General features: G+C 40.8%; 1 protein-coding gene across 3 annotated transcripts in view; it reads left to right on the top strand.

Moving 5' to 3' along the window:
- The window catches only part of LOC104033786 (transmembrane and coiled-coil domains protein 1), a 120,644-nt gene that overhangs the window by 9,819 nt on the left and 85,756 nt on the right, over positions 1–25,069 (top strand). The window contains exons 3-4 of one of the 3 annotated variants that reach the window (XM_075714659.1): positions 13,886–13,942; positions 16,652–17,333. In XM_075714659.1, coding sequence (XP_075570774.1) covers positions 16,818–17,333 — 516 coding nt within the window. In that variant the 5' untranslated portion in view covers positions 13,886–13,942; positions 16,652–16,817. Of the gene's footprint in view, positions 1–13,885; positions 13,943–16,651; positions 17,364–25,069 lie in introns of all 3 variants that reach the window. The other 2 variants (XM_075714658.1, XM_075714657.1) reach the window with 2 other exon arrangements.

Raw genomic sequence — 25,069 nt, 5'->3', positions numbered from 1 at the left:
ATCTCCAGAGGCCTTGGTGGAGGCAAAGGTGACAATCAAAGCCAAGTTTAAAGCCACAACATCCGAAGGAAGACTGACACTCCAAAATCTGCAACTGCCTATGTTTGGGAGAGAAATTGAGACTGTGGTGAGCAGGCTGGCTCCTTCCTCCTAGTTCCAGCTTTAGGAATTTTCTGTCCCCAATGTGTGAGAGCTAATTTGTTTGAATCTTCATTATCTCCTCTTTTTTTCTCTCTTCAGTTTTACCTGTTTTAGTCAGTTGGGGAGATGTTCACCTATAAAGGTGTTCTAATATTTTTGACTATTAATGTTTGATTAAAGTCCATCTGGAAAAAGTGATTGAAGGAGAGCTTCCTGAGATTTAAATCTGAAACAATGGAGGAAGCGTTAATCTTCTGAGAGTTCTAAGAGATTGATTGATGACTGAACTGTAGAGGGAAGTCATTAAAGTTTGGCTTGCTTGGGAAATGCTTAATATGATTGGGAATAGGCTAGAATATGGGAAGCTTGCAGTAAAAGTGTAAATCAAGGGGAAACTTTGAAAGTGAACCACAACTACATAACCAAACATTACCTTGTTTTGTCTTCATGTTCAAATGCTCACCAATTCAATCTTGGTAAGCATTCACTTAAGTAAACCTCAGGCATTTTATGACTAAATGGACAGACTAATAATGATTTGTAAGGGTTAAATTATTCTAGCTATGGAAAAAATTAATTCCTATTCTATAAGAAAAGTCACTGATGGATTTCTTCTAGATGGTAACTGTTTTTCCTTAAGTTGCTGCTAAAACTATACTTTTGATAACTTCTAAAATTAGGAAGACATCAAGATATGAAGTTCAATAAAAGAACTAATGGCTTTCTTGGTGAGGAACAGGGGTTCAGACTCTTTGGGAGACAGGGATCGATGTTGCCTCTCCAGACCTTGTAGTAAATTTCTGCCCCTCACTGGGGCCTGTCAAGCAGAATGTTCTCTGGAGCTTTAGGTCCTTTGAGCGTGCTACCCATTTGTGTTTATTGGTATAATTTTCTCGATCTCCGGGACATGGTGAAAAGCCTGAGTAAATAATCATTGAGGAACAGGTATAGCAGGTTCTAGACCAAAGATGTCAGAATTAGTAACAGACTATTCTAAGAGTTCTTCAATTACATAACTGCTATAGCTATGTATTGACAGTGTTTTTTAAAAAAAAAAAAGTTTGGTAATAGAATTTGAGTAGTGGGAGAGTCTCTAAAGACACAAAATTTGCATATTAATCAGCTACATGTAAAAAATTCATTAAAAACCTTTGTGTGAACTGTTTTGCTCTATCTCTAATATGAGAGGGAAATCTAAAATGATAGCCTAGTAGAAATTGTTTTCTAAGAGTGGATAATTAGAGTGGTGGAAGGGCTGGGTGTTTTACAAAAAAAAAAAAAAAAACCCTGTAGCTGTTTGGCCTGGTCAGTTAAATATGGCTTTTGAAAAGTACCTGGTGATTGCTTTTGTCATCTTGGTCTTCACTGGGAAGATGAGCCTTCAGGCATCCCAGATCCCTGTGACAGTGGGAATGTCCAGAGCAAGACTCCTCCTTGGTGAAGGAAGACCAGGTTAGGAAACACTTAAAACAAGTTAATGGGCATAAGAAAGTCCATGATACCTGATGGCATGCACCCATGAGCACTGAGGGACCTGGCTGATGTCATTGCAAGGTCACTTGGTTATCTTGGAAGGGCTGTGGTGATCAGGGAAGGTGTCTGACAACGGGAAGACAGTAAGTGCCATCTCTGTCTTCCAGAAGGAATCTTTTAAGAAAGAGGATCCAGAGCTGTGGATGGGTCAGCTTACCTCCATCTCAGGGAAGGTGATGGAACAAATAATACTGGAAACCATTTCCAAGCATGTTAAGGACAAGGAGGTGACTGGGAGTAGTCAGCATGGCTTTAGGAAGGGGAAATCACACCTGACCAGCCTAAGAGCATTCTATGAAGAGATGACTGGATGGTGGATGAGGCGAAAGCAGTGAATGTTGTTTACTTGGACTGAAGTAAGGCTTTTAGCACACTCCCCCATAGCATCCTCATGGACAAAATGAGGAAGTATGGACTAGATATTTGTCACTGAGGTGGACGAGAAATAGTTCAGCCAGTTTCCCATCCACCTCAGCGTCCGCATATCTAGCCTGTACTTTCTCAGTTTGTCTATGAGGTTTGTGGTCAGAGTGGCATGAAGTCCTGGTGGAGGCCAGTCACTGGTTGATACTGGGTCCAATACTGTTTAACCTCTTCATTAATGGCCTAGATGATGGGGCCAGGTGCACTGTGAGCAAGTTTACAGATGATACAAGATGAGAAGTTGATGCACCAGATGATTGTGCTGCCATTCAGAGGTACCTGGGTAGGTCTGAGAAACAGGCAGACAGGAACCTAATGAAGTTCAACAGAGGGAAATGCAAGTTCTGCACCTGGGGAGGAACCACCCCACGTAGCAGGTGGTATACCCTATATAAGCCACCCTATATACCTGTATACGTGCTGGGCGCCCGACCGGCTGGAAAGTAAGTCTGCAGAAAGCAACCTGGGAGTTCTGATGGACACCCGAGTTGAACAATGGTTCTGTAAGGAGCCATAACATGGATCTTGCCTGGTTTTGGCTCTGGTTATAAGTCTGCATCTCCTCAGTGGTAGGTAAACTTCATCCTTATTTCGAACAAATCTGCTCCCTTTTTGTGCTGCTTTGGGTAAAGATTTTGTGGATTTTTTTTTTTCATGTGGACTCTGCCATGAATGTGGGAGGAAACATTCTGATTTTGGCTGAGGCTTTAAATGTATGACTACTTGATTCCCGTTGGCAAGCAAGTCGTCAAGCCCAATTTCTTTAGACCAAAATCACAGAGTTAACTACTGTCTTTGTGCAGTTGGATGTGGAGGTGGATATTGAAGAGCTAGCATATTTGTGTGTGTGGCTGCTTAGCTGTGCGGTGTTTTTGCAATTTGTGTGTGTTCTCTCTAAAAAGGCATAATTAGATCTGGTAGAAGAAAAGGATCATAGATGGGCATCAGTATTTTTATTGCTTAAGCCCCAAAAGTGTAGGCCTTTACGCCTTTTAAAAGCCTTCTCAAGACTAGTCGGCTAAAGTTGAATGTATCCGACCTTGCAGTGAAATATTCATTATGTCCGTGCCAAGAAAGGTGATAAAAGAACAGTGATATGATACACTTCTGGTATATCAAAACTTGCACTAAAAAGCTCCCATATTAGTGCACAAGCAATAAAATACACCTCAGCGTGCTTGGGATGCACATGTTCGTGTTCAGTGAACAAAGGAGGGAAGTCACAGCTCCCGTGTGGTGCAGTTGTGTCTACAGCTGACACTGACTCCGTTTCCAAATGCACTGTTGTGCTGCAGTGAGGAGTTGCGGCTACGCTGGGTTCTTTCCTCAGCACTATGCCCGTGTGCTTCAGGACGGGGGGTCTGTGACTCTGTGACTCTGCTTGGACTGCATTCCTGAGGCACAAGGGCTAGCTTGCCGCTGTTTCTACCTGGTGGGGTATGTATTTATTCGGTTATATTGTTCCTTGTCTCAAGCTGTGCTCGAGCTACCTGAGACTTGGAGAAGTAGCTATAATGAGTCAAGTTAAAAACACATTATGCCTGTATCTTATTTCTGTTGGCAGCTGGTAGCAGATTCTTAGGAATGAGTACAGGGTAGTCTTTTACTGGTAGGTCGTCCCAGCCTCTGTCAAGTGTTGGCTGAAGGACTCCAAGCAGTATTTAGTGGGCAAACCGAAGATCTTGTTTGTAGCGCTGCAGGGAGGGACTTGCTAATACTTAATTAGAAAAAAAGAGCCATTTAAACAAACCAGCCCCAGATTAAGGCCATTACTGTTACACTAATATAATTTGTTAAGAGCTGCACTTAATGAAAAGCTCCCTGGACTAGCTCACTTGAAGAAAGATCAGGAAGGACAATTTTCTTCTGAAGAGCAGGGATGAAACTGTCGTATCATGAATATGAAAGGCAGTTTGGAAGTGTGTCGTGGTTTAACCCCAGCCAGCAGCTCAGCACCACACAGCCACGTGCTCACTGCCCCTGCCCCAGTGGGATGGGGGAGAGAATTGGAAGAGTAAGAGTGAGAAACACTCCTGGGTTGAGATAAGAACAGTTTAATAATTGAAATAAGGTAAAACAGTAGCAGTAATAATAGCAATATAATAATAATAGTAGTAATAATATCCAAAGCAAGTGATACCCAATGCAATTGCTCACCACCCGCCAACCGATGCCCAGCCAGTTCCCAGCAGCGATCGCTGCTCCCCGGCCAACCCCCCCACCCAGTTTCTATACTGCCCATGACGCCGTATGGTATGGAATGGCCCTTGGGGCAGTTGGGATCAACTCTCCTGGCTGTGCCCCCTCCCAGCTTCTTGTGCCCCTGGCAGAGCATGGGAAGCTGAAAAGTCCTTGACTGGCATAAGCAGTACTTAGCAACAACTAAAACATTAGGGTGTTATCAATGTTATTCTCATCCTAAATCCAAAACACAGCACTATGCCAGCTACTAGGAAGAAAATTTAACTCTATCCCAGCCGAAAGCAGGACAAAGTGGCAGAGCAATGTAAGCTATCAGTTTGTTAGTGAGTCCTGTTAACCTCTGATCCGAATTTGTCTATTTTGCCTGTTTTGTGTCAAGTTTTAAGCAATACTAATGTAATGAGCTGCCAGGTTTTGCAGCCTGCAAGCAGGTTTTTCCAATGACAGTGGTCTTCGGACAGTAGAGCTTTTCAGGTATGCTTTTCAAGAGCATGGAGGGAACTGTCACATGAGATGCATATTGCTGCTTTGAGTCCAGGTTTTATGTCTGTAGGGAGTGGTTAAGGTACACTGTTTGGAGCAGATGGGTTAAAGATCTGGGTTGCAGTATGGGGATGGTTATCAGTGTTCTGGATTAGCAGACTTTTCCTCATTTTGGGACTGAATATGGTTTCAGTTAGTCTTTGTAAACTGTTTAAAGTCAAACTTCTACATTAACTCATTTGATGCTAAATACCAGTGCACAGCTTTCATAAACCTAATACAAAGAGCACCTGAATCAATGGGAAAAGCCATTGTGATTTTGCCAAGCCAAATGAAAACTACTTTTGATCTGTCTTTTAGTCTCAGTAAGTTGAGTCAACACTTCTGAAAGATCCGAGAATTAATACTGGTTTTGAGTCATCAGGGGGAGTATTTTACCACTCTCTGCCAGGTTAGTTCTACTTTCTTCTTTCACGAGTCATTGTAGATATGATACTTTCAAAAATTCAGGGCTAAAAGCACATGTTAAAATCGCACGTAGCGTGGGTTGGTGGTAGATGATATCTTTCTTTGCAAGCCTGCTAATTTAACTTGCTGTAACCCTCTTACAAATCCAAGCCTGGAATAAACCTTTCTTTTAGAACTAAAGGTGCTAAATTTTGCCGGCTTCTGTGCTGGCATTGTCACAGATGAATCTGCTAGGAGTTAAAATGAGAGGCCATCTCTTCTTTTTTTTTTTTTTTCCCTTTTCTTTATGACCAGCATGCTTAAAAGTCTCTATGTAATGCCTGAAATACCTGTAGTGTAACCTTTTGTCTTCCCTTGGAAGTGGAATGAAAATACCTGTATTTCCACTTTGTGGTTCACTTGTTCCTGACATTTGAGTCAGCTTTGACACATTGAAAGTGGCAGCATCTCCTGGCAGACAGGCAATGAGGATAAGAGCAGCTTTGATCTCTTCCCTAGGGCCCATTCCTTTCCTGAGAGGGTCCTGCCAAAATGTTTGGCACGGCCTAGTAATGTTGCATTTTTCCAGAGGCTGGAGAATCTGATGAATCTGATCCAGATAATAGCAAAAGTGGATAGTAGGAGTGCAGCTGACCACAGAAACATTTAAGATGCTTCAAGGAATTAAATCTGTTCCAGTGAAAGATTTCTTTAAAGAGGGGGAAGCTAAAAGAAACTGAATTCCTCCTTTTACCTTTACATGTGTAGAATTCATTTGGTATTCGAAGGTAGGCTTTTTTTGTTGCTGTACGACTCTGCACAGGCTCAGTGTAGGCTCCTGCCTGTGACGGAAATACCTGCATAGCTGGTCTCAACCACATTAATGAAACAATTGCATCTGCTGCAGTGAAATTGGAACGTGTTTCTGCTGCTATATATCCCTGCAATAGTGAAAACTGATAAAGCAGCTTAAAATGGTTTCTTCAAACAGCGAACTGTGGCTTGTTTTAACAAATGGGGCTCGGTGCTTAAAGCTGCATTTTGAATGAGACAGACCCTTAACGAATATATTGCTGTAGCAGTTTTTCCTTGTCATGGTTCACAGAAGCCTGGAGCTTTTGCAACCTCTGAGTTGAGAGGGGAGTAGATTGTGCTGATCATGACGTTTTCTCTCTGTTCTTAGCATTTTCCCAAAACATCACACATCTTAACTCCTGTTCACCCTCTTGCCATCCTCTGGGCTGTGGGGCTTCTAGCTTCCCTTTGATTCCCCCCTTAGCCTCAGTGAGCGTGCCTCCAGGCAGCTGGGATGGACCCAGCCGTCGCTGCCTGGTTCGGACCGTGCACCTGGGACCGATGGGTCTCTGTCACTGTTTTCTCTTCCCTGCTCGAGTCCTTGATAATCACACTGCAATTGCTTATGACTTCATTGCATGCTGTAATGTAGAGAGTTAAGTCATGTTATTAAAAAACCCGCAACTAATACATGGATCTTCATTGTTTGTCTACTCAGTTGTGAGCTCTGGCTTCAAATTCTGAGTATATGCAGGCATCTAGTGAGAAATGACTTGTTGCTGATGATAATGTTAGCCGGTACCTCTCTCTTGTAATCCTGGTCTGTTTGTTCCTTATTTCCATACAGAGCTCTCTTCTTTGTGGAAGACCCAGTATTTTGAATATTTGCTTAATACTTCTTCACTCCCTTCCTTTAGGGAAGGTAGTTTCTCTGTTTACAAAATGTAGTATTTGAACTGCAAAAATTAAATTATTTTTGTTTTGACGAGTCCTTGCTGAAGCTGATGTGAGTTCCTGTTTCTCCAGCTGTTGTGGCCATAGCTTCAGATGTGAAGTTTTTGATAACACCATTTTGGAGTAATTGTGCCCTGTCTCTGTACTGCTTCCCTTCTTTAACCTTATCCCAAAGTTCTTATAACCAACTGTGTGTCAGATTCTTCCCCCACTCCTGTTTTTCCTTCAAAGTTGAGTTCTTTTTTTTTGTTTGTTTTGGTTCACATTACAGCCCCAGAAACAGCTGTGCCTACAACTGAAATGGTAGTATGTCATGCTGAGGCACTGAAAACGAGCCATGGGGGCAAAAAAGGCTGGAAATTCTTTAAATTGTTATTTCTGTCATACTGCTTGTATTGCAAAAGGCCAGCCTTGGATCCCTGCTTGAACTGCGACTGGAGATGGTCCCTTCAGATACCCTTCAGTGAAGCACTGAATTCAGAATATGCAGTTGACTGGTTTGTAGAGCATGTAAACATGGTTACAACCTTTTTCGCTGTAGCGAAGAGCAGAGATGTTCTTGAGGAAATGTTGCACTTTGATTTTCCTTTCAATTTGGTTTTGAAGAAGAGTAGGTGAGGATGTGGATTTTCTGAAACAGATCACTAAATCAATTGAAAGTGTCAGCTGTTGGTCGTGTCTTGGTAAACTGCACAGTTGTAAATTGCAGCCTTGTGTGACTACTTCTGCCATACATACTTGCGGTGGACACAATGTAAAACTACTAATTTTTAATCCATCTTGTTAAAAAGAAAGACTTGCTAATAGGCAAGCTTCCTCTTATGTCTAGTAAAACAGAAGGTGTTTATAAGAATTCTTTGTATATACCCAGATCCATCAAATTTGTTTTTCTTCTAAAATACCTGCTTTTGTAGTGTTGTCTCTGAACTTTTAAGTACATTCACAAAAAATTTCTAGAAAATGTGCATGATGTATGTAATTGCGAATGTTGGCAAATCAGAAGGCTCTAGTTAAAGAAAGATTTAACCTTGATTAGCTTTCTTGAAGCTCTGGGTTTATGAATTTGATGGAAAATAGCCTGTGTGTAGCCTTTTCCAGGAAAGAATATTTTGAAAATGGTTGTGGTAGGTTCCAGATACGGTACTGCACACTAGCTGTTCATAAGCGAATCAGAAGGTGGCAGCAGTGAGAGATCATGTAGGTATGACATTAACCTTACAAAGGTAAATTTTAAGTTTGGCTCTCTGCTCCAAAAGTCTTACATAACCTTAAGGCAGCTTCTTGATCTTTCTATGTTTTTTCATCTGAAAACTAGGGAAGTAATAGTGATTCAGTATAATGGAGGAGCATTCCAAGGGTGAATTCATAGACTACTCACTTGTTACAGTAATGTAAACCTATACTTTCTGTAGCTAATAAATTCATCAGGGTGAAGGAAGTGCTTTAAAGATAACCAGTGCTTTCTAGAACAAAGAACAAGAAGCTCTGCTAAACTGTGGAACCAGTAACGTTGCCCCACAGTTGGACTATTACAGAATACCAGCTCTAGACGCAGCAGCACAGTCTTGAAAGTCTTCTAATAAATTTACAGGTCGCAAGCTGTAGAAATATAGCTGAAATATTTTGCTTTAATTTTCATGGGATGCTTATAGCATATACCAAAACCTGAATGATTATGTATTGGTACCTCTGCATGGTTCTTAATTTTGGAGAAGTCTTGACTTCTACTTCATAGCTTTGATTCAGATAACAGCATAAGCACTGAGTTACTGGAATGTTCAAAGAGGGATGGAAAAGATTTCAGTGGCAATTGGTTGTACTGCAAAGCAGTAGAAACATTTCTGAAAACAAGCCACTCAACTTTAAGCCACTGCAGTTTCCTAATAAACAGGGAAAATTACCTAATCTTTGATATTTATGTCTATGGTCCTTACACTGTGAACTTTTAACTTTGCAGAAGAACCATTGGTCTTTATATATTCACAGCAATCAATGAGCAGTACTTCTTATAGGACAGCAGTAATTTAAGAGGTTGCCCATGGGTGGTATTGGAGATGCTTGGTTCTGATGTGGGTGTATTCAGGAAGACGTTTCTTAAAAAGTAATCAGAAGGAGAAAAGGATCTGTTGCTCGTTAAGAGAGTGTTTGGTATCTGCTCGTCTGTGACTTGAGTGCAATTGTCTTATCTACAGGATTAATATTTGAGCTTTTAGGAACAAAAACCTGTGTGCGTTAGTTTTGTTGGTCAGCAGTATTAAATATAAAGTCATAGGGAAGGAACTGTTTCAACAGGATATGGATCTGAGAAGAGGCTAATGTTGAAAAATCACCTTCTGGTATTTCTGTGAACATGCTACCCTTGCGCAGAACGAGCACGTGAATCATTAATGGATGCAGGGGTAGAAATGGTGAATACATTTTGGTGTGCCAAAGCATAAAATCTTCTGCTGATGAACCGTCTGAAATGACCATTTGTTAATGTGCATGGGGAAGGCATGGGAAAAGGTGACTCTTCCTCCCTCCCCACTTCTGCTGGAGAGAGGAGGACAATTCTTAATGCCTTTTGAGTGACCTCAGGGATCTGCTCCCACCCCCGCTTTTCCTAGCAGCATATTCACCCCTAACAAACAAGTGGAGGGACTGTCTAGATCTATTTTAGGCTTGTGAGGAGTCTAGGAGAGAGGTTGTGCGTCTTACGCTTTGTATGGGCTCAGACGTAGTGCCATTCATTTCCCTGAATATCTTAAAAAGTCTTGTTAAGTTTCTCCAAGTGGCCTGTCGTTAAGTCGTGGGACTAGTAAATGACGAATTGATTTATAGTGCATATGTCAGTGGACTTTAATCCTTTTGCCAAAAGAAAGAATACAGTTGGCTACCTTTATAAAATCCAGCAGCTTGGCATTCTGTTTGTGAGATTCTTAATGGGTATCTGTATGCATTGCCTTCAAAGGAATCAATGTGTTTTACTCCATTATTAAGCATTTTATTAAAGTGCCTTCACCAGTATTACCCTCAGTGTTTTACCACTTCAGCTAGCTGGGTTGTTAATATTTTGCATATAGGAAAGCATTAGGCACGAGGCTGACTTGCTCGAGATCTTTTAACAAGACTGACAAAGCTGTTTTAGCCCAGGATGTCCGGTCTCTCAGCTGTGCTTTAGCCACCAAACTGTGTTCCTGCTGAATCTGTGGTATGAGAAGGGAGAGCAAGGACGGCAGAGGTGGCATCATGCAGCTGACTTCCTTCTTGACTCCTGGGTAATGTTGGGAATAGGTTGCAGGGTGTAGGTAAATCATTAGGCAGAAGTCAGTAAAACCTATTGTTATCCTACTGTGTTGTTTTTGCCCTGTAACCCTGTGCAGTTGGCTTAAAAAACAGGCTGTAGGTCTCTTGCTTTGCCCTGTGTCCCTTGTTCCTATTAAAGTGGCAGTTTGTCTCCATCGGTGTGGCCTTTCTTGCTGCGTTGAACGGCGTGGACTCCTTATCCGCAGCGCTGTGGATTAACTCGGTGAATTCCTTGGGCATGCCACCTGCCACTCCTTACTGCTTCATCGAAGGTAGCTGGCTTTGGGCTATTCCCTTTTCTAAAATCTTAGATGCAGAACCTCAACAGAAATTTGGTTTGCTTTGCATATACTTGAAGCTGTGGTTTTTTCCCCCCTCATCTCCCAGCTGTGCTATTTAATATGCTGAGTCTTTCTTGTTTTGTCTTTCAGTTCGCTCTTTCAGCCATACTCCATTTATGTTCTTGCATAGAGTACTGTCAGGGTTGTGGCCAGGTGGGGGGGCCTTTTTTAATGTATATATATACACACACATGTCTATATATTTTTTTTTATATAGATGTGTGTGTTTATATATATATGTTGCCCCTGTTTTAACTTTTGGACTTCACTAGAATTCCAGGAAATCTTTCCTTGGGTGAAGTTTGGAGGAGGAGGAGGAAGAATAATTCTGTCTTGAAAACTACAGGTATCCTTTCCATTAAAAATAGTATTATTTTCTGGTCTTTTTTCCCCTATATCCTGCCATCTTACCTATGTTCTTTGCGTTTAATTATTTCTTGTATGTCTTTTTCTTACATTCTTGCCCTGGTTCTCCACTCTGACTTTTTGAAAATTGTCTATTAAAATAGCTAAATATACCTGTTTCTCCAGCTATTGGGTAGTCATGCCACTATCCAATTGTTCTTTTTGGGTCAAATTATTTACTCTATTACTGTTGCGTTCCTCTTTGAATGTTTTCCAAACCACAGCCCCTTGAATTTTACACCCATTCCGGTTTCTCACAAGTTCCTCTTTCTGACAGAATTAGCTTTGAACACCCGGAGCTTTCTCTCCTTATTTGCTCTGCTGCTTGTTGATGCTTTTAAATGATGCTGAACAATGATGCTTTTAAAATATCTTAATCCTCCTGTGGATGTAAATCACTTGCTAGGGTTCCTAGTTCCCATAATATGTGGGCTTCCAGTGTGTGACTATTGCCCCTCTAGTCTTTCTTGCTAAACTGCCTTGATACAGAACCCATTTTGGGATGAGTTTCTGAAAATAATCTGGGATTTCTCAAACGAAGATGGGCTGTTTCTTAATAAAAATCATTCTTATCCTGAAGCAACTGAAAAATGTTTCTCTTTTGCCAAATGAGAGGAATGGGAAGCATCTCCTACCTAAGATCCCAGCTAACTGTGGAGTACAACTCCATGATTAACTATGAAACCGACCTGTTTATGGAATAAAACAATGTGAGGGTTCCTTAGCTAGTTGTACTTCAACATGAACGTTAAGGGTTCGAGATATTAAAATACAGCATAAATAATAGTTATTTGAAATATCCTGCAAAAAGGCAGACTCTTTTCTGTTTTCTTTTGTTGAAAATAATTTACTTGAATAAAGTTTGACTAAAAACTAATGGGCCAAAGTCTTCTCAGACTTCTGATCTTGATCTTAGATACTTGACAAATTTTTTGAAATTTTCGTGTTACGAAGTATTTGATGAAGACAAATGAAAGAGCAGGAAGAAACTTTTTCTCCCTATAGACAATCTAGCTGTCCAGAGCAAAACTGCACCAGCAGTACTTGATTTATTTCTGCCCCTGCAAGTTTTCTCTGATATGTATGTGTAGCATTCTTGCTAAGTAAATGGCTCTGCAATAGAGCCATTATGTATGGGGAAAAAAAAAAAAAGAGAAAGATGCTGAGATTGTGTCTGCTCTTCATAAGTACAGGGAAGTGGGGGAATTTTGATTAGCCCAGTGCAGTATTTTGGAAGTTTAGAAAAAGATCGAGCTTCTGACAGAAAATGGGGGATTTGATTTGTATGTCAGTGAAGGCTGTGATTCACAAGGGAGAAAATAAAGTAGTTTTCATGACCTTGCATCACAAAGCCCCCGTGCGGATGCTCTGGAAAGTGGACTCTGCAGTATAAAGGCTGCAAGTTTGAGTCAAAAGCATCTGTTGACCTGCAGGGTCCTGTAGTGCTGTAGGGCATATGTATGAAGACCTCGCTGGCAGAAGCTCTTAAAGTTCTTATGAATAAAAAATAACATTAAAACTGAAAAAAAAAAAAAGAAAAAAGACAAGTAGAATGGCTATGAAGTTATGTTAGCGGCACCTCATGTGTTAACAATACTTCACACATTGTGCCTAGTTCTCCACTCAAACTATTGTAGAAATGTAATTTCTTCTGTGTCAAGATCTTTTTCAAAAATGCGTTCATTCATTTTTTTTCCTAAGTTCTTCATATTTGCTGTCATCACTTTCTTCATATTCTAGCATCCCACTTCAGTGGTTCTGATTAACATTTTCTTTATCTCTACTGTCTTCTTGGAGGTGGGAATCTGGCGTGTAATAACATAGTCAAAATGCCCCAGCTGTGCAGTCTTGTAGCCTTCTTCTGAGTGCTAATGTATTCTGAAGCTTGTGTCCCTGTTTTCACGAAGTGATTGAGTAATAATGACCTTTGGAAAATCTGGGTGATTTAGCTGTGGTTCAGCGTAAGAAGTGAATCTGGCTAGAGAAATGCAGTCATTGTATCTGCTCTCAGCTGTCCTCTCGTCATCCTCTGTCGTATTCTAGCCAGCACCTGGCCTTACCTTGGGCTTGCCGCAGAAATGTTGAACAGATCATCAAAATGCCCGTGAAACACTCTGTTCCCTGCTGTAGGAAAGGCGAGCAAAGCCAGGGTGGTGTCCTCAGGCGTGGTGTGCTTTGTCTGGGTTGGACTCAAACCTTCGAATCCTTCACGCTCGTTCCGTGTGAAGGCCGTGGCTGGATCCGTTGCGGCGTCTCCACGTCGACGGGTTCAGCGCGCAGGCGGCCTGCCCTTACGGAAGGGTGCTGTGCAGCGGTTACTGCCGCGGCGGACGGCTGGCTTTGCTGGCCTGCTGGCAGAGGCTGCTGTCAGCACGGCAGTGGTTCAGCCACGGGGACAGAAGCTTCCTTGCGAGATGAGCTGAAAGGTGCTCGTGTCTGAGTGCTCACAGCTCTCACCTCCTGTTAGGTGAACTCCAGATACACAAGAGCAAGCTGTTTGACCTGTGCCCAGAACATTTGAACGACTAAATAGGAGGAGAAAATAAAATCTGTGTGGAGCAGTCTGACCTTGCAGGCCAGGGCCCTGAAATCTGCCTGTGCTTCAGTGCATGCTGGTGGCCACAAATCCCAAGAGAAAACATTCCTTCGCAAGAGCTTCCTGATGAACTCTGTAAGATTCAGTTTTACCGTCAATTATATTTGTATCCCTTCAGCTATTTGGAAGAGTTTAAAATAGCTCAGCTTCCAGAGGCACTTGCATTTAAAGGGGCGGGGGGGGGGATATCTAGAAGTTGGAGCCTTGCTCACTTTGTTGTTTGTGTACGTCTTTCCTCCCATTTCCAAGAATTGCATCTCATACCCAATTTCTTTTGCAGTTTTGTTCAGTGGAGGGACTGCTGTATGTCAGCCATGCTAAAGGGCAAGTGATGGAGGCAAGTACTAGTTTATATATTCACAGTTATCTAATACTGTTTTTGCCAGTTTCTCATTTTGAACTGTTTTGTTTCCCAGTAATGCTGTGAAATAATTGCAGAAATGAAGGACTATATTAGCATGTTCCGGGATGTAATAATGTTGTAACATCTGCTCAGTATGACTGCATATGGAATTGTGAATTTTGTCTCTGATGTATGGTGTTCTCCTACAAATAAGAAATGTATGTTTTTGAACTTCATGCTATAAAGTATTCCATTTCCTCCCTCAAACAGCGTATAAAGGTTGTTATAAGTGGGTGAAAAAAACAAGCACAGAAGTTGAATCCTAATGCAAATAAATGTGCTAATTAATTCTGCCGATTCACAGTTCCTCACATTTATGAGTAGTTTTTTCCCCAAAAATAGATACTAGGACAAATAAATAGTTTTAAGGATCTTCATACCAGATACACAATTTGAAAAGCTCTTTCCAGGCTCACAACAGACTCCTATGGAAATATGAACAGATGACCGCAGAGCTCCCTATGGGAGCCTCTTAAAGACAGGAGTCAGTGTAATTTCAGAAATCAGTCACAGAATACACGGGGTGGTAGTGACTTGTTTGTGAGCTAACTGTAGGCTGATTTGGTTCAGGTTGGTTCGTCAATTGACATAGGGCTAACTTAAGCAGGTTAATGGTTTCCAGCAGATAATGCATGGAACTCTAGTTACACTGAAGTGGTGTTCTTTAAGATCAGCAGTATCACCAGTGGTGATCTGGATAGAAAGTGTACAGCAGATCAAAAAGATACTGCTAGAGAGTATATTGGGCATCTTTTGATATGAACTACAGTTCTTCAGTGAGTCCTGACTGAAAAATGAATACTGAGGGAATTAGCTAAAATGTAAAAGGCAGCTATGGGTCAACTGTCAGGTTTGTGTTTTATACACCGTATAATTTTGGGAGTCTTGCTTTTTAGCCAGTGAGGTTTGTTCACTAAACTATTTGGTCTGTTGGATGAAAAGGGAAATCTAGTTTTGCCTTTTTTCCCCAAAAACTTAAACTGAGTGGAGACCTGCAATTCAACTTTCTGGAAAACCTGTTACATGAGAAAAAAGAAATATTAAGAAAGAGCAAGCTCAAAAGTCAAAGCATAATACTAGTCATAAAGGCACTTGAAGTCATTTAAGAAAGTATTATGTATGTAAAAATACAAGGTGGGTTGCACACTTTTTTTGAATCTGCCACACAATTTCTGCGTGAATATGGGTAAATATATTTTCCTGGGATGTAGTTTATTACTTTGCATTTAATGTGTTATTGATTAAACTTGCCAATATATTTAGAGTCAATGCTTATAACATGTTCAGAGTACTGAGATAAAATCCTGTATGCTTCCAGTGTTTTGCTTTCTGTAAGTACTGAATTTCATTTTGCCTCCAGCTGATAGCAACGACATTTGAAAAAGAGAGAGTGTGAGGCAGCTCTTCTGATATTTTTGGATGCCAATTTGGAAGGCATTTTGGAATATCTGTTTAACCCATTGTGTCAGGTTTCAGATGCACAAAATTGAGAGCGCTCTAATTGTAACCTCAGTGCATTATGTTTCTGCAGCTGTTTTAAGATAAAAATGAATGCTTTCAAATCCCAAACATATGTTGCATTTCAAATAAAACATTTTTTTCAAAGCACAGGCTGCTTTCTGCCAAGATTGAGGTAGACCTCTGTGATCTGGTTTCTTTATTTATAGAAACCTAATCAAAGCTTTCTCCTGCAAGAAAACAATGATCAGCTTCCGAGCATGTGATCTCATGGTGCTGATGTGAAACTTTCCGATACTGTGTCCTTTCTTCCTTCCTCATTCCTTTGCTGTACTTCTCCAATAGTGCGTTGCTATAGAAGTGCTCAGCTGCAATGTCATATAAGCACCTCCTGCCTGAGCCCAGCTGATAGGTAAGGTTGAGATCTCTTGGAGAAGAGCTGTGTGTTTCCTCTCTGCTAGAGACTGAGCTACACATACATGGTGCTGCTCCCTTTCACATTGGTTGCTTAATCTACCTTTAAAAGGCATTTTTGTTTTCTCTGAGAACTATGGACAAGACTATGCCAATTGAAACTATTTCACTTGCCTGTTCTTGCTTGAAGACAGATTTTCACATCTAGTTTCCTGTGCCATCAGCGGATGTTGGCAGTAATAAGCCATTTTTTACTATTTGGAAATGCGTAACTGATTTGGAAATGCTCTGTTTTCTTGCATATATTAAATACTGTGAAGTTAGGTATTCTATAGGAAAATCAGATGGGCAGAGCAGACATTACATTTGAAGCACAAAGTATCAGATCTTTGTCAAGGAACAAAATTAATTCTGCCAAAGAGACTAACATGCTCTTCAGAGGTTTAACCTCATGTTCTGTTCAATGTTATTATGGGCTTGTTCTTAATAAAAACTGGTTTCTCCTTGCTTCTCCCCCTTTTGAACAGCTTTTTTACCTTTCTTGCTTTCCTGTGCCCTTCGTGCTGGGCTTTTTCCCCTAGGCAATGAATGACTTGTCTCATACAAGCTTTGGCTTCTGCGTACAGCCTAGATGCAACTAATACCACATGGAGGGATGCTTGGAAAACTGATGCATTTTGTTTTGTTAATGGCATGTTTTGCGCATTGGATTTTTTTAACCCACTACTTTCTGCATGGATGTATAATAATGACTCTTTTGTTTAACATTAGATAAGCATGAGATCACCGTGGCACAGCTGCATGTGTAGTCACTCTTGAAGCAATTGCACACCTAATTGGCTGACAATCTTGGCATTTTTAAAACAAACACAAGCCTTTTAAAGACAGGGGACTTCTTTATGTATGAATAGTCCAATAAACCTGTTGGGTGTCATCAATGGAGCCCTCTGGCACTGAACAGTTGTGTGATGACCCTGATCCTGGAGGCAAATCCCAAGATCAAGAGACCAAAAAACAACATGAATCAGAGCAAAAATTATCCAAAATAACCCATAATGCTTTGGAGAACATTAATGTGATTGGTCAAGGCTTGAAGCACCTTTTCCAGCATCAGCGCAGGAGGTCGTCAGTCTCTCCACATGATGTTCAGCAAGCTCAGGCTGATCTGGAGCCTGAAATGGATCTGGAAAGCCAAAGCGTCTGTGCTGAAATTGATGGTGTCTCCACCCACCCCACAGCTCTGAACCGGGTGCTTCAGCAGATCAGAGTGCCACCTAAAATGAAGAGAGGCACGAGCCTGCACAGCAGGCGGGGCAAGGCAGACGCCCCGAAAGGAAGCCCGCAGATCAACAGGAGGTCTGCCCAAGATATTCAGTCAGGTCGGCCCAGATCGTCATCTACTACAGATGCTCCCACAAACTTGTCCGTGATGGAGATTGCTTCTTCTATCTATGTAGGTGGAGAGGAGGCCACAGCAGCAGCAGTAAGTTACTCGCATTTACCTTTGGTCTTTGTCATCTCCTTGTATGTTTTCTTAAGCCTTTTGAATCTTGTTTTTTAAAAGCAAGTTTCTTTGAGCAAACACTAATGCTACTGTGTTCAAAAGTGTTCAGTGGTGAAGCAAAGAGCTTAGAAGATGGGAGCATTAGTCATTTTCTCACATGGCAGGTGGCTTATTTTATATGTATTTGATCAGTGAAATGAGAGCTGCTTTTGAAACACATTTGGTTGGTTGGATGGCACACCACAGTCAAAACAAGGAGTGATGGGAAGAGCAGCAGCCAGAGTAATCCTCCTTAGCAGCTGTTACTTAGCTCCTGCAACAAAACCTTGCATTTACGTAGATGGCTTTTTTCTTCCCCTCTTGTTTTATTGTGTATTTTATAAAAGTGAGGAATTCCAGTTTGAGTGAATGGCGCTGTTGATCTTTTCGGCTGTTGAGAGGCTCTGGGAACACTGGCTGCAGCCTGCGATTGAACTGCAATGCCAGGCTGACTGAATCTCATTTAGATCGGCCTGGCTACTCTGCTTCTGTGGGATCACTGCTGTCTCTTTTAGTTTGCCTAGCCTGTGTGGAAAAAGCATTCACTGAAATGACAGTCTCTGTTCTGTGGCATGTTTTTGCAAAGCTATGCATATCGGCTTATTGATGATACCAAGAAGTAGTGTTTGTCTTACCATCTGTCTTCTTTCCTGGATCAATTTAGTTGAAGCACTCTTTTTTTTTTTTTTTTTTTTTTTTAAAACTAGATTTCTGATTTAACTTGAGCTATAACCTATATTTTCCTAAAATTCTTTGCAGGTTTGTTCATTGGAGGACAAACCCTTTGATAAAGATAGCAAGCATTGTGAAACTGATTTCTGGTTTGTATGCTCTTAATTAAATAGAGTCTGACCATGACTCTCAGACCAAGAGAATCCTGCTAGTGTTTGATGCTGTTGAGATAGCATGGTCCTGAAGCTTATGTAGATTTTTTGTTGTGAAAGTTTGTTCTCATATACTACAGTTTCTTTGATGTTGGCTAGATGATGATAGATTGGGGCCAAATAAGATCTCCTCAGTCATCTGGAGGTTGCCTCACCTTGCCTCTGCAGCAAGATTGTTCCCTTGTTGTACATTTTTTTCTTCCTCTTGAAGCCTACTTTGAAATACTCCAAGTGAAAACCTTTTCAGAGTACTTGGTGATATAATATACTTTCAATGTATTTCCCTGATAGTCATCTGGAAATTGGCATATCTTGCATTTATAGATGGTAATTACAAAGTATTAGCAAAAATTACAGCATCATTCTAAGGCAGTCAGTAAAGTTTTCTCTTGGGAGAAGCATTGAAGGAGTCTGCCTGGAGCTGTATCTGAGATTTTTGTTTCTTTAAAAGAATAGAAATAGTAATAATGTAGTTAGGAAAAGTGCACGCTCTGCTAGGATGGGTTAACTTTGCAATTGAACCATGCCAACTGAGCCATCAAGAGGCCTCAAGAAGAGGCCTCTTAATAGCTTCAGGTTTCTTTGCTTTACTGGCTCTCTTTTCATTGTGAGTGAACTCATGATCTTTCTTTCAGGAGAGTTTTGGGGGAAGTTGATAGTTTTCCGAGTTTGTACCCAAATCCAGCAACTTAAGTTTATGAAGCAAGCTCTGATTTGTTGGTTTAAAACTGTAGTTCCTTTACTTCGTGTATGAGCAGGGAGACTGAACAGGCCTAAGCATATTAGGTAAGGAATACGGGAAAAGACCTGGAGTGAGATGTCCTTTCTTCCAGCTATGTCAGCTGGTGTGATGAAATGTCACCACCGTTGCCTAGATCGGTGGTCTCCAAAGTGGGGTGTGCGCAAGACAATCCATTGGAGTGTGGGAAGAAAATATTTTTTTCTACCATTAATAAGTAAAATAATTTTTTGAAATAATGTTTGTTTCATCTCTCTTTTCCTTTTCTATTTTTGTGTATGTTTTATAATGTACATAATGTATTAGTTCAGTAATACATGTATATAGTTTATAAATAAATACACATGTATCGGCAGTCCATGCTCAAAAATCTTTTACTGGTAGGGGTGCGCAATCAAAGTTTGGAAACCACTGGCCTGGATGAATTGGATCGCTTGGCAGGAGTGACTGGAAAAATGAGAACTATGAATCTGATAGTAACTGCATTCTGCTACAACATCTGCTATGTGTAAGAACAAATTTAGGAGTCAGTTTTTGGTAGATATGGCCTTTGATTACTGAGAAGCAGAAACTAGCTGTTCTTCCTGTTGACAAGTGTTTTCTATGAACGGTGGCTCTTCTGCTACTTAACCAAGTAGTCATCTTGGAGGTGGATGTGAGAGCGCTTCTCGTTGCTGTGTGTCATGTCAGCGTCTCGGCTGGTATGCCCTGTGACTTGAAGAAAAGGGGCTGGCTGTTCAGGCTTTCTCCCCTCTGTGTTTGAGAGAAGGGACTGGAGTCTGAAAGAGGAAAATGAAATGCATGTGAGGAAAGGCCTTCTTTGGGGGCTAAACCATCCAGAGTCCTCTGACCAGTTATTGCTCTGTAGAGTTTAGTGAATTTCCAGCTGAATAAAGGAATTTTTTATTACAGGTATTTTTATTTAAAATAGTTCATGTTGATGAAGAAGCCAGAGGACCATATAACAAAACAAATTTAGGTATCATGGCAACTCTAAAACTTAAACTCTGATACCAATCTTCTTGCAATGAACACTTATATTTTCTTAAAGAAGTATTCTGTAGCTATGTGTAAAGTTTACCCATTCTTTTGACTGCTGTTAGTTTCAATGTGCACTTGCGTGTTTTATTTGGTGAACAAAGACTTAAAATGAGAGCACAAAAAATTGGTTTAAAAACCAGAACGAAGTAAAAAACATAGCTAAAGCAGCTCTCAAGTTTGTTCTTAGTTTAGTCAAGTTTTTGAAAGGAATATGTGTGTTCCTGCTGTTGCTTTAGCATTATTGTAATTTCAGTGTTTGAGTGTTTATGCTTGATCATTGGCTTTAGTTAAATATAACATTCTGCCCAGAGATAGGACAAAACAGGAACTTTCTTGATTGTGCATAGTCTTAAGTGGGCTCAGACTAATCAGCCTTTTCTAAGTAAGTGAAAGGCAAAAGCCTTGAGTTGTGTAAGGTACAGTTTACTTCAGAGATTTGATATGCTTGAGTGTGCACGCAAGCTGAGGCAGTACTGATTCTGGCTGTGCACTTATTTACACATGTAAAATTACGAGATAAATATGGCCTGTTGTTTAACAGCATTAAATTCAAGATGCAATTAAATGATCTGTTGCTCGCCTTATTGAGCATTCTGCATTTGTACTTCATGTGATGTAATTTTTTTTTTTCTTTTGTGAAAAAGACTATGGGATTAAGTAGTCTCAAATATAGTCTTTCCTCACCCCAGTCCTGCCTGAAACTTTCTCATATCTTCATGGAAGATGGGTGTGTGCATAAATTGTAAATGTATCTCTAACCAGCTTCAGCTGTGACCAAAGTTGATTAGTGTCTGAAGGAACATCTGTTTCCTGCCTAAGGATGGTGATACAAACATGCTCTAAATAGCCAAGAGGGTAAGGGAAAACAAAAAGTGCTGTGGATTCCAAACAGTGACTTTCTCTAGTGTGTAAAATATAAAAACAAGCAAGAAAGGGAGAAAATTGGTTCATACTTTGACTGGCTGTAATGATCTGATCAATGTGCTTGGAAAAAACATGGTGGCAGCATGTAGCTGCACCTGTCGTTCCTATCCCAGGCAGTGAGACCGTGTAGTCAAGCACAGCATCTCTCATTTCTGTGCTTTGAAAAGTGCTGAATTAAAGCCACGATTGTTGGAATCTAGTCACAGCGTGGAGCTTTGCTGTTGCTCAGTTTTGCTTTCCATGGATGTCCATTTCCAGAGTCTCTGCACGCTACGTATCTTTGAGCTGAAGTAATTCACTGCTATAAAACATTTCTCCCTTCTTTCTTTTCCTCCACATTTCCTAAATCCTACTTCTTTGTGCTGGGCTCTCTGATAAGAAAATGGAAGCACTTGAATAATTCACCCAAAGTCTGTAGAAAGCAGGAAGCCTTTTGGCTCAAAAGACTTTGAGCAAAACTGACATAGTCCCCAAGGTAATTCAACATGTTATCTCTAACTAGCGAAAGGGAGATCATCTGCTGAGTACAGATTAGTACAGTATCTTGACTAATTAGTATCAGGTGACTAGCCATGAAAGCCTGGAAGACATTTGAAAGAATTTGGAATCCAGTTTGCTATACAGAGTTATTTGCAGCATCTCTGGGGTTAGCAGTTTAAAAAAAAAAAAAAAAAAAATTCTTCCATTATTTTACAAATTTCATTGGCACATGGTTTTATTGGGTTTTGGTGCAAGGCCAAGAACTAGAAAGAAGTGGAAATAAATACTTTAATTTGAACGGATTTGTGATAGACAGAATGTCTAGTGAGTTGGTCACGGCCAAAATGACCGTCCTAGATGGGCTGGTTGCACTGAAGGATACGTGCGTGCGTATCGGGGCCCTGAGCGCGCTCCCCGGCTTCTAGAAGTTTATCTGTCTGCGTTCAGAGTCGGGGCTGGTAAGAGCTGTTGTGAAGAAGGTTAGGTGTAGTCTCAGCAAGGGCCTGCTCCTTGGGAGCTGCTTTTAAGCTGACGCTCTTGCGCTCTCAGTTGATCTGAACCCAGACCTATGGACTGACTTCCCAGATTAACCCTGGACCTGCTTCATCGCTACGGACCCCTGTGGTGATCGGGACGCTTGGCTGAACCCAGCTGCCAGCCTTGGACCTGGTGTGCTCACCTTGCCTGGGCGAAGAGGGAGTCCACTCACTCACTAGTGAAGTTCTTCATCTGCTGCCATGGGAAGGCAGCTACGTGAGCACTACCTGCTGCTGAAGGTCATCTGAAGTACCTTGGCTGGCTTTGCACTGATGTGGATAAGGAAAGGGAAAATCTGCCAGTTCGGCTGTTGGGACTGTGATGTCCTAACTCCCAGAGATGTTTTGGCAGAGGATGTCTGGCCCTCGTCTCAGTCTGTGGGCAGGGTCTCTTGATGTGTTTAGATATTGTCGTATATGCAGATATTTTTGGACAAAACTTGAATGCTTTCAGAGAGGGCCACTAATTTTTGGGTAACAGTAACTCCATTATTTGCCAAGAACTCAAAAACACTTTTCAAGAAAGTGTTTGGTTCACAAGTGACCATGAATGTGCTTGTCCCTTGGAAATTATTCTTCGAGAGGGCACCACCCACAGCTTGCCCAGATCTCAACTGCTATGGAGAACGAGACCTAAAATTAGGGGGGGATGCTAGTCTCAATCACTGGTAAAGAAATTATGTTGTGCCTGCCTGTTATCTGTTACTGCCTTTTGTCTTTTAGCAGGTAGTTTATAGGAGAGGGAAAAGAGTTTGGTGGGAGAGTTGGATTCTTTCTTTTCCTGGGTAATTTTGCCCAAGTGCAGGTGATGTACCCCATTTTCTCTCCCAAGAGCTGGTAACAGCTGTACAACAGCACAATGTGGCGCAAGAATTGGGAGAGTTATTCAGGAGCTCAGTGCAATCCTACACTTCAAAAAGTGGGGATTTCTATTCCCCCCTAAAAAGAGTTAGACTTAAGATTTCTGCAGTATCATTATGAAATCTGCATAATTTTGGGAACTGTAATAGTCATGTGAGCTACCCTTGACTTAACTTGCATAGAAAACACACAGTAAACATTGGAAAATATTAATGCTGGGTTTTTTTTACAAAGAAGGACAGAATGTTGTCTGTTCGATATTCTGTGAAAAGCACCATGTGTGTTGCAGTATTAACGTAGTATGTCTCAGATTGGAATAAGTGCAAGATACTATCTTAGCTATGGCAGGTGTCTGTAGGTATGAGGTCTAAAGTGTGTTGATTCCACTTGAAGTTACGAATTAATGGTAGACAACTCACAGGTTAAGTGCAGATGATTATGCAGCTTTAAATAACATATGACATCCTTTACTGACTTTACAGTATAAAAGACCTAATGCATTTAGAAGTCAACTACACGTAAATTTTAAATCACTGATATGAGTACTAGCAGAGCTTCTTGGTTTATGATACAGTGAAATCAGGAAAGCCTGATGCAGCCATTTGTTAAATCAACCTTATAAAAGACATCAGTGTTTTTGGCATTTGAGAAGCCAGTTTAGCATTCAGTCTGCCACAATGTCATAATTTTTGACTAAATTAATTGCTAAATTGCTAAAACTATAACTCTTCGTTCAACAGTTTGTATTGCAAAATTAGTTACAACACAGTTCAAATGATGGAGTCAGTAAAGAGCCAGGTAAAATCTGAAATTATTAGAGCAAACTTAAATGCAACAGAGATGAAGTTAAGTGTGAACTCAAACTTTAAACACTGTCTCTAAGTTAGAAGACAGCTGAAGTTTTTTCACACAGAGTTACTTTAACCCTAAATTTTCCTAATTTATTTAATCTCATTGAGAATTACTTAATGAAGCTTAAGAAATAGAAATAATTTATTTAAAATATCTGACAGATAACATCCAGTGATCAGGGTTGAGAGTCCTCTGGACCCCTGGGTTCTACTCAAGTCTCTATGGATTGTGTATACAGCAAACCTTCACTTGAGTTTTTGTTGTTGTTGTTTCTTTCATAGTCGCTTTCTCAAGACTCTGCCTATTTGTCTCCTTCAGCTCTTTGTGATTTTTATCTTTTAAACGAGTTTGTTGGCGTTTTTAATGAAGCACTACCAATTTCAATTCCTTGATTTTGGTGTTTGATGACAGTGAAGAAATGCTGACTCACCTTGCCTCAGCAGGGAGTATGTCCTTTGAAATTCTTTAAGAATTTCATAAATCCTACTATAATTAGAAAAATATCACTGATCTACAGCGTTGATCCATCTGTTGTGAATATACGGGCTATACAAGCTACAAGGACAAAGAAACAACGTATATAATGGAAAAGCTGTCATTTAAAAATGACAAAAATGCATAACATAGGAATTGTAGTCAAGCAATATAGTTCTCATTTTTCTGATTCATGTCTTCCGTCATCATTTGATCTGCTGGCACCTACCACTGTCATGACGTAGCCTATTTTTGTCTGCAGTAGGTGCCTGCCGTCTATTATGGAGCTCTTCTGCCCCCCTCCGATATTCGGTGGCAAACTGTGCAAGGCTGCTTCTAGTGCCTCCCTCCTCCCCCGTTGCCCAGGCGTTCATCTCTACGGCTGTGCTTGGTGCTGCTCTTGTAGCAGAAACTCCTGCTCTGCTTTCCCTTCTTTCTTTATTTTCCTCCCAGTGTTCAGATTTCTGTCATTTAGAAAAGGTAATGGACACTTTGTTCTCTTTTAATGATTTTGTTGTTGCACTATGGTACATTGAAATTAGTGGCAATGCGTCCTGTTAGTAAGACAGCATCCTGTAGCTACTACATAATGCTGCACAGCATCTGTAGTTATTAAGACTAAAATTTGCCTGTGACTGCAGAAGATTTTGTTACGTATAGATGTAGGAATTCAGCAGACTCAGATTGCTGAGAAATTAGCATTCAGTTGTTACATTTTATTAGAGGCTTCTAAAAGCCTTTCTGGGCTGCTATGAAATTGTCAGTGCTGCTTATTGGAACGGCAGGAACTTTACCTGTTGCAAATGTTTTTGTGAAGCATGGATGAGCAGGAGCCCTTGTGCTTCTGTCTAGAGT

This window comes from Pelecanus crispus, chromosome 7, assembly GCF_030463565.1.
Source record: "Pelecanus crispus isolate bPelCri1 chromosome 7, bPelCri1.pri, whole genome shotgun sequence".
Classification (NCBI taxonomy): domain Eukaryota; kingdom Metazoa; phylum Chordata; class Aves; order Pelecaniformes; family Pelecanidae; genus Pelecanus; species Pelecanus crispus.
The sequence above is the reverse complement of the archived record's forward strand: the minus strand, read 5'-3'. Positions and strand labels throughout refer to the sequence as shown.